This window comes from Beta vulgaris, chromosome 6, assembly GCF_026745355.1.
Source record: "Beta vulgaris subsp. vulgaris cultivar EL10 chromosome 6, EL10.2, whole genome shotgun sequence".
Classification (NCBI taxonomy): Eukaryota; Viridiplantae; Streptophyta; class Magnoliopsida; order Caryophyllales; family Amaranthaceae; genus Beta; species Beta vulgaris.
Window position 1 is genome coordinate 46885462 of NC_079207.1, and position 9728 is coordinate 46895189.

Below are 9728 nucleotides of genomic sequence, written 5' to 3' on the forward strand. Positions count from 1 at the left end.
TTCCATGTGGTAACCATTTGTTTTGAGTTTTACCTGAATATAATGCGTTGTTTATAGTGATGTGTGTTCCCTTTGGTAACACTATGCATGCCTTTCATAAGCCCTCAACCATCTTTGCAGTGCCTGCAATGATGTTGGGGTCGCCCTTTTGTGGCTTGAGTTGAGTAAAGTATGACTTGTTACTCAGGATGGTGTGTGTAGTGGCACTATCAATCAGGCATTGTTGAGCGCCTTTGTTTGTCATTATCTTCATAAAAATATAACTTTGTCAGAACATGACACACAAATTTATTCATGTAGATAGGTGCATTACATGGTACGATATCATGAAATCAGAAAATAAAATACAAGGGACATTCAAGGAAAAGTAAGAGAGGATTACATAAAATAAAGTGATAAAATAACATCTTAGGTTAGTCTAGGGGGAATATGAGGGCTAGACATTAGAAACATCTTCCATGAGGTAATCAACTACATTAAGGTCAGGGAGCGAAGTAGTTTCAGTGACAAAATTTGTTTCACCACGTCTCCCTTGACCCCTAGTAGAGGCCACGTACAGATCCACAAGATTTTTGGTTGTGCGGCATTCATTGCTCAATGCCTTGAATGCCACATTTAAAACATTTCTCTTGTGGCCTTTGTTGGGAGTTTCTTCCTCCGCGTCCTCTATTGGGGTGCCAGTTTTGGCGTCCTTGTTCTCTTCCTCTGCCACATTCATTTCTTTCTCCATTACCCCTATTTTTAAACTGGCCATTATGATTTGAGTTACCTCCCCACTTATTCCAGCGTTGCCACCTCTAGTTGCATTTGTTTTAACTGCTGGTGCGCTGGTACCTGCTAGCCTTTGATTATGAATTGAGAGCAGGATTTGGTTGTTCTGTTCTGCGACCAAAAGGATGGCAATTAAGTCGTAAAATTTTTCGTGGCATCTTTCACGGTATTGTTCTTATTGAACAACATTATTTGCGTGCATAGTGGAGAGGGGTTTTCTCAATCATGGCTCGTTCATATATATACAGGTTCTCTACACAACTTTAGTTGTGAGGTAATGCGAAGTACCGCAGAGTTGTACTCGCGTACTGATGCAAAGTCCTAGAAGCTGAGCACGGACCATTCATGTTGGGCCTTTGGAGCAATAATTCTTTGTAAATGCTCAAATTGATCCTTTAGGTTATCCCATAATTCTTTGGGATCTTCCACAATAATATATTCAGATTTGATCTCTTCATGTATATGGTGTTTAAGGTACACTAGTGCTTTTGCTTGCTCTAAAGGGGTAGGGTACCACCTTCGACGATGGTATGGTCGAGGCTAAGCGACTTTAGATAAGCTTTTGCATCCACCCTCCATTCTAGATAGATTTGGCCCGAAGCTTCAAGGATCTCAAAGTCTCGGTTTGCAAGTTTAACCATTTCTGAGTTCATGTGATGTTTTAACAGCATTAGTAGAAAATTAATGCATAAAAAAATCATACTGGAATGGAAGCCATAGTGGTCCGAAAATCCTTAACCGTTCAAGAGGTTAGGGGTTTGAAACATGATTATAACATGAAAGGTGAACACTAAATATACATAAAAGGCTACAATTTGTTTTTCGAGATTATGACAATGTTTGATTAGAATGTGACTATCATGTCCGTAAAAAAGAGAATCACATTCATTAGTGGCATATTAAATAAAAAAAATTACATAATTAAGCATTATAATTGCGTTTTACAATATGAAAAAATAAAATTATGATAATCCCTACTAAAACTGTTATAAGTATCATTCTCCAGTAAAACATTCAACTATCTGAAAGATTGCAGGAGATCTGGTGTATTGTTTTTCGGGCGGCGGTCTTTGCCATTGTACATGGTGGTCGAAAATGATGGAGATGAAGTTGTGAAATTTGATGAGAGAGAAAATTTTATGTGGTAGAAGTGAGTAAGGGAGACAGATGAAAAAAAATGGGAAGGGTTAAAGTCCCTTTTATAATGGTGTAAAAACACTAAACATATTTAATAGGTAAAATATATACTAGTAAGTAATACGTAAATTTTAAGTAACATTTTGACAAAAACCAAAAAAAAAAAATAGAGTATATGTAATAATTCACCATAAGAATTACAATTATAGGTTATAACTAATGGTTTGAGATATATAAAGCTAGTCACATTTCTACTCCCTTTTTTTTTGGTTCTTGTTTTTTTTTTTTTTTTTTTGTTTTCATAAAAATAGACTTAGAAGTAACTAGAATATAGTGCATGCATGTGATACATCAGTATGTGTATGCAGTAGAAGACAAAAAAAAAACAATTTTTTTTTTATGTATGACTGATTTTAATATTTTGTGTAATACGCTTGATTATGGCATATTGACTAAATTGTGTTACTGATTATATAATAATAACAAGTAGGGAATAACACAAAAAATGATGATAATATAATTATGTCAAAGAAAAGACAGTGTATGAGCGTAACGCTGAATGCAAAAGAACTAGTATTTAGGCCCGGACGATGCCCCAGATTTTCTCTTTGCTATAATTTATTAGTAGTTAAATAAGTATTCTCATCCTCATTTAAAAAAGTCATCTTATTCATTATATGTATTTCAAACGCTTTCCATTCATATGTCATCATTAATTTTGATTACAAAATCAATAATGATATGGTGGAGTAATGGTTGGATTTCTTACTCTCATACTTGAGGTTGTGGGTTCGAATCTTTACATAAACAATGCTTCTTTTTTTTACTATATATATGAGAAAGACGTAAATAGAATATTATTGGATGAGGAAGGGTGACACGTGGCACATATACATTCTTAGGAACGCCTTTTAATATATCTTTATTATATAAGTGAAGGGGGGAGGCATGGTGTCCTCATTTGAAAATACAAAAATACCCTTAAGAAAAAGAAATATTAGGAAAGAAAGAAGATATAAGCTATTTCCATATTAAACGACAAGTTGAGATTAAAACAAATAATTACCTAATTAAGACACAAGTAAAAAAAAATGAATTTGATTGAAAAGCTTTACACACAAAAATTTCAAGACCATTGATAATATGAGAATCTTCAAGTCAAAAATGGTTAACAAATTGATAATAATAACATTATATTTTCACCGCATATTATATATTTTACAGAATATCAAACTTATGCAACTCATAAAATACTGCTTATTGCCTACTATTTACAATTTCTATCATATAAGGAATGGTAATTAAGGTAGTGACAATAGTTATAAAACATTAGCACTCTACTCTTTAAACATATTAATTTCACTATAATTTTGTTTTAAAGAACACAGTAGTTCAAAATCTACGGTTTTACATGTAAAAACATGTCAATTCAAAAATGAAATTTTTTGTTCCACGCACATTATGTTGCGTATAAAATTGTAATTAAGCATAAGTGAATGATTATGCATGCCCAAAATAAATGCTAAAATCTATGCAGAAATGCTAGTTAGTATAGATGTATGAATTGAGATGTATATTATAGTGAATGTTGCTGATATGTTGTCATGATTGTAACTTAATGTGATAATATTATATGTACTGTGTAATGTGTTAATATCATGTTAATGCTACTTATAAGGTGTTTTCGGTGCAACAAAGGAGTTTAGCTACTTCTTCTACCATTTTCTTGTACATAGTCACAAAAGTTTTCTTCCCACCCTTTTTTTTTTGTTTTACAAAAAAAACATGATTTCTATGGGGAAAAAAATAGCAAAGAAAATAAATAGCAGGTAGTTCCACCATTATAGTTATTTTCGGCCAAAAATTCTTCCTTTTTGTAGTGTTAGCCATCCATCCATGCGGCGGAACCCGTCCATTTAGGCGGCAAGTTCAACAGAATAGCCCCTCCATATAGTCCGTCCATATAGGCGGCTTTAAAATGCAAGGTCTTTGCCCTCCATGAAGGTGGCGCGACTTGCTTGGCGGCGGTCGAGCCGGTACACGCCAGTTAATTACTTTGTCGTCGTTTGCTGCTGACGGAAGGACCTGTCTCGTTCCTACTCCTTTTATTATTGTTAGGAGTTTGTCGGATTTTAGTTGATGGTTTCGGAGGAGGGTTATCATTGAGGTTCGGGACGGTTGTTTGCCGACATTCGCCGACATGGCTATTAACGTGAGTATTGTGGCGTTGGGGGTGTACTACCACTTCCTCCTGCCGGGTTTGTGGTGCAAGGTACACTATTACGTTCTACAATAAAATATATACTACAAAGAAATACATAAATTAGAATAGTATTGATCCCATTACATTGGTGATCCATTTTTTTTTTTTAAAAAAATATTAGCAGTTAAGAAGAACTACCTTTTGATAGTAGAGCGAATTCATGGTGATAACATGTTGTAATTTAGAGAGATTTTAAGCAAGGTTGAGAGAGAATGCTATCTGTAGTTATGTATCATTTTCTCCTGCAAATTGCGGTATATATAGTGTCGGGTGAATAATTCACCCGGTGATACAACATATCACTGCTGTAGGCAGTAAAACGTCTTATCTTAAGCAGCAAAAATACAGCGCCGTATTTATCCCTTCAGTGTTTACCTACAATATTACAACAAAAGTAACCATTTTTTTTTCCTATTATACACTTAGACATGCTAGCCAATAAATAATGTCACATGCTCACTTCGAGTTTAAATTTCTTATTTCTTTTCTTTTTCTTGATTTCTCCCTCAAAATATTTTCGAATTTTTTCCTTGAATAATGCAAAAGTGGGTTTTTATTCCAGAAATATGGCCAAAAAAAAAAATGTCTGCGTACCGTCCACGTAGGATGGCACGCGAGAAACTGTTTTTTTTTTTGTTTTTGCCCACGTAAACCGCTACTCACAGTAGCGATTTATACACATAAATCGCTATCTCAAGTAGCGGTTTACCTGGGCAAAATATTGCAAGCACATATGTACAAAAAAATGTTTCAAGCACATATCATAATGAACCGCTACTTGAAGTAGCGGTTTATATCACTCAGCGCCAAGCTATGGACTGGGGGGTTCAGGGACCAATAACCGCTACTTTGAGTAGCGGCTTATAAGACTAAACTGCTATTCGAAGTAGCGGCTTATAAGACTAAACCGCTATTCGTAGTAGCGGTTTTACTTAAGTAGAAAAAAAAAATTCTCGTGCATCGTCCTACATGAACGGTACGTAGGGAATTTTTGTTTTTGGCATATTTCTGAAATTAAAACCCACTTTTGCATTATTAAAAAAAATTCAAATATTTTCGGACAAGAGATTTTTGGACTAAACCGCTATTCGTAGTAGCGGCTTATAAGACTAAACCGCTATTCGTAGTAGCGGTTTATAAGACTAAACCGCTATTCGTAGTAGCGGTTTTACTTAAGTAGAAAAAAAAATTCTCGTGCACCGTCCTACCTGAACGGTTCATTGGGAATTTTTTTTTTTGACATATTTCTGAAATTAAAACCCACTTTTACATTATTAAAAAAAATTCAAATATTTTCGGACAAGACATTTTTGGACCCCGTTCATTATAAATCTAAGGTTGGCGTGTCAATGTCTTACGACATCTACTGAAGATCGAATAGCCAGAAGTGAGAAGCTAATTGAGCAACGATCCGTTGACGATGGAATCATCGTGAATTTGTTGCAGTGCCGCTGCGGAAATGTAAATCTTTGCTTAAGGTGAATTTTAGTTTCTCTTTCTCAGCAATAGCATGTTCTTGAAATTTTGATCGAATGTAGTGTATTTTTGAGTTTAACAATGACTTCTCATTATGAATTCTATCACCTGAACTTGCTTTAGACTCTTGAGATGATTGTTAATCTCTAAACTTCAATTTTTACCCCTCACTAAGCTACCGCAACTGCTTTTTTTCTTTTGTGGTGTTGTTGTCATGCTGCATGGATGTTGCTTCTCCTTTTTTATTCTTATTTTAGTTGCATCAGTTTATATGGAGTTCATTTTGTTCATTTTGATTTTGACAACTTAATTAGTTTATGAATTGAAACTCGTTTTGCAACTTCCTTCTATGTTGAGTTTTAATTTCTGTTTTGTTTGTGATGTGAATCTAGTTGCCTAAATTCGGATTTTGAAGGCAATTTATCAAAACTAAGTTTAAGTGATAAAACTAATTGAAAAGTAACAGGGATGGGTTTTGAGAAGAAACACATAGGTCAGAGTTATGTGGTTTATTCAATAACTAAGAAAACAATAGCAAGGCTCATCTAAAACAATTCAATACTCTTAATTTATCCAAAATCTCTGACTTTTATTCTAATGCAACCAAGTATAAGTGGAGAATTCAATCCTTAATTACGTTAGACTTTTGTTACCCTCAAAGTTCCATTATAAGATGGATTCTTTACAAAAGCAGACTAAAACACTAAGAAATGTATAATTCTAAAAAAACTATGACTCCTAACAAAACTAAAAAATTTCCAAGAATCTTCAAGCACTTTCCAAAATCTCCACGAATACCTCCAAGCTTGCTTTCGTATCATTTTGCAAAAATCAGCTTATGTCTTGGTATTAATATAGAAAAAAATGGGTTGTAAGCATGTAGATGGGATGGTTATTCAATTTTTTAGGTTTAAAATGGATATTAACTATCTAGTTTATCTTGGTTTCTAGTTAGGGGAGTTAGATTAGTGAGAATTTATGTTGATGTAAGATCGTTGAATTAGTTTCTACATTTGGAATTTGTTGACAAGTATATTAATTATTATTGTTGTTGTGGAAGTGACCCATGGAGAATAATTATGGTGCTTAAGCTATGTTTGTGATCAAGACTATTATTGTGGAGGAAAATTATGGGGCTAAGTCTCCTTTGGTTGTCAAGAATAATGGAGAAAGTTGGATTGTTGAGGAAGGAATTAGCATTATGAGTTTAACTTTTAGGTTGAGTAAACCATTTATTGATGCCTATGTGTTTTGAGTTAGTAAAATTGACTTGTAGTTATGGCAATGAATATGAATGTGTTGATTATGAATTGCTCTTGAATGATTCTATGAAAGTGATTTCATTTGAGTATTGGACTTGTGCCGTTGTGCGAAAACATAATTGTTTAGAGAAACAACCTTTGAGACTGCTATTGTGATATGAATAAGTATTCGTTTTGTTGACTTAGTTTATGAACTGAATATAAGAGATGGGCAACGTAAAGATGGAGGATGGTTACTCATAATAAGACCAGATATGTTCGTTCAGCTATGCTCCATAATGAACTTTTGCGGTAGTGTTGGTCCTCATAAGGAACCTTCGGGATAGCATTTAGTCCAAATCCTATACTTGCCAAAGATTTGTTGAAGAGAATGAGCTACACCAGACATGGTCTTTAAAAGAAACGAACTCGTTTTCCAAACAATTCCCAGTGTTGATTAATTAATTTATTGTGAAATGAAATGACTTGGAATAAATGTTTTGACGGGCTGAAGTAAATGCTACGAATTCTTCACTCATTTTGTTTTTTTATTTGTTCTAGTCTCCTTCGTATTTGTAGCTTTTGGTATTGAGAGCTCGTAATCAGAAGTGGAGTGAGATTGTGATTTTAGTTGTGTATTGTGGATTGAGTTTGTAGTTAGATAGTTTAATCAAGAATACAGGCTTCTGATATTGAATTGTATCAAATTTTAGGAATTTAGTCAAAGTCATTATGCAGTTTACCGTTGTTAAGTGTGTTTTATTATCAGCTCTGGAAGCTTGGTTGTTATATATAGTTATCAGTTTATGCTACATGAATTAAAGGTCTGTTCAATTTGATGAACTTTGATCAATTTGTTTTCTGATTACATTATCACTTATTCTCTACTCTATGCTTGACGAGTGAGATCAGCATAATCTTACTTCTTTTTAGATTTTTATGTGGTATTGTACCGTTTCATGTGTACAATTATAATCTTACTTTTTGTTGCTGTTCTGCTCTTGATATGCAAATTTGTAGATTGGCCTTTATAATTGACATGAAAAGGTTATTAGCATTTCGTTTATTCTTGGCTTGTTTATTTGATGTGACAAATTAAAAAACCATTGTCTGATGTGCTGTTCAAGATGTAGCCGGGCCTTCATTTTAGCATTTTATTTGTTTATATTCTTGGCTGATATGGTAAATCTGTGACTCATATAAGAAGCCATCGTATGGTTTAGCTTCTACCAATCTGGAACAATATCAATTCCACTCATTTTATGGCAGTCTGCTCAGAGGAGGATATGTTATTGAGGACCAGGGGTTAGTCATCTTAGTTCTGCAGTAGACCATGCTCAGAAGAGTAAATAAATCAGTCATTCCATGCCGATCTGCTGAGAGCTGGCATTTACCTAATATTGCTGCTGTTTTGGGGTTAGTCATCTTTGTCACTTTGCTATTTGCTTTATGCAGTAGGGAAAGTTTAAATATAGATGAAAGTACATATTCTCATGCATCACAAAGGTTTGAAATGCAAGTGCTTCCCGGCCCAACTGTGGAATCTATAAAAGAAGCAGAAGTAATTTGGCAAATACCATTTAATCCTGAGGCAGTTCTTTTTATAGCTCATGGGTGTGGTGGCAGTGCCCTTAACTTTTGGGATAGAAGTCCTGGGTGTCCAAACTGTGTGGGGTTGCCTGAAGAAAAGCGGATTGTCCTTGATGCTCTAGCTCAGAAATTTGCTGTTATTGTCATAACAAGCACTGATGTTTGTTGGTCATATGGAAAAGAAGGATCTAGGGTCAAACACATTATAAGATGGTGGTTAGAAAAACATGATTTAGTGGAATCTCCATTGGTTGGTTTAGGGGCTTCTTCTGGTGGCTATTTTCTTTCCATTCTCGCCACGAAGGTAAAATTTAGGGGTATTGTTCTTATGATTGCTTCCGGACTGTTTGACCAGATGGTTAACATCCCAGATGACTACCCTGCTACCCTCTTTGTGCACATGCCTAAGGATGTTGATAGGAGAAGGAAGATTGATCGACATGTCGAGATGTTGAGAAAAAAGAGAATTGAAGTTCAGGAGATCAAGTGTATGGAATTTCCAATCACACCAAATTGGCTAGCTGATAGAGTTTCGGGCGTAGATCAAACCACATCTACCAAGTTGTTCGAATTGTTCCATGACAAAGGTTTTACAGATGCCAACGGTTATATGAAAAATGATGGGCGAGGGACTCCTTGGAGAGAAGCGCTCAAGCAAAGCAACATTCTTTTGCCATATGGATCTAAATTAGTGCATCACATTCAAGAGGAGCTGAATCTTGCGTACGCATATCATGAAATGACGAGCTTGCAGTCGGATCATATTTTTGAATGGCTAAAATCTCGCCTTTAGATTAAAATCATGATGAAGATTCTACTTGTGTTTACTCATTTCTCCTTTCTATTTCCTCTTGGGTTGAAATATTAAAGCTTTCTGCTGGAGCTGTTTACAGTGCAGAAAGCAATTTATTTGAAGTAGTCACTGAAGAAAAGTGTGACAAACAGTGGATGCATGTCAAATGTGACATATTCTGGTTAAGAAAATTGCAAAATTTTCCTGTACCAGTATCTGCACGGTGCCCTTACGTTTAATAGTGCAAATAGTTTCACTAATGCAAGCGAAGTTGCAATTTAGAACTGAAACTTTTAGGTGTTTCAGAATCATACTAAACGCAATTTTCATACAAATGTTGATGGGGTTAACTTTCCATCAATTAGGAAACGTGTAAATGCAAAAACTTCGGCAATTATCAATAAATTTGCTTCGAATTCTAATGTATCGTTTTCAAGTGTCATATTAAGGAGGTCAG

General features: G+C 34.7%; 1 protein-coding gene across 4 annotated transcripts; it reads left to right on the plus strand.

Moving 5' to 3' along the window:
* Window positions 1-5490: 5490 nt before the first annotated feature.
* Window positions 5491-9693, plus strand: LOC104896726 (hypothetical protein). 4 transcript variants are annotated; one of them, XM_010683511.3, is made up of 2 exons: window positions 5491-5649; window positions 8158-9693. In XM_010683511.3, exon 2 carries the CDS (start codon window positions 8222-8224, stop codon window positions 9269-9271), a length of 1050 nt encoding a protein of 349 aa, XP_010681813.1. In that variant the 5' UTR covers window positions 5491-5649; window positions 8158-8221; the 3' UTR covers window positions 9272-9693. The 4 variants fall into 4 exon arrangements, with proteins under 4 accessions (XP_010681813.1, XP_010681810.1, XP_010681814.1 ...); XM_010683508.3 differs by having other exon boundaries at window positions 5496-5649; window positions 8096-9693; XM_010683512.4 differs by having other exon boundaries at window positions 5498-5649; window positions 8112-9693.
* The last annotated feature ends 35 nt before the right edge of the window (window positions 9694-9728 follow it).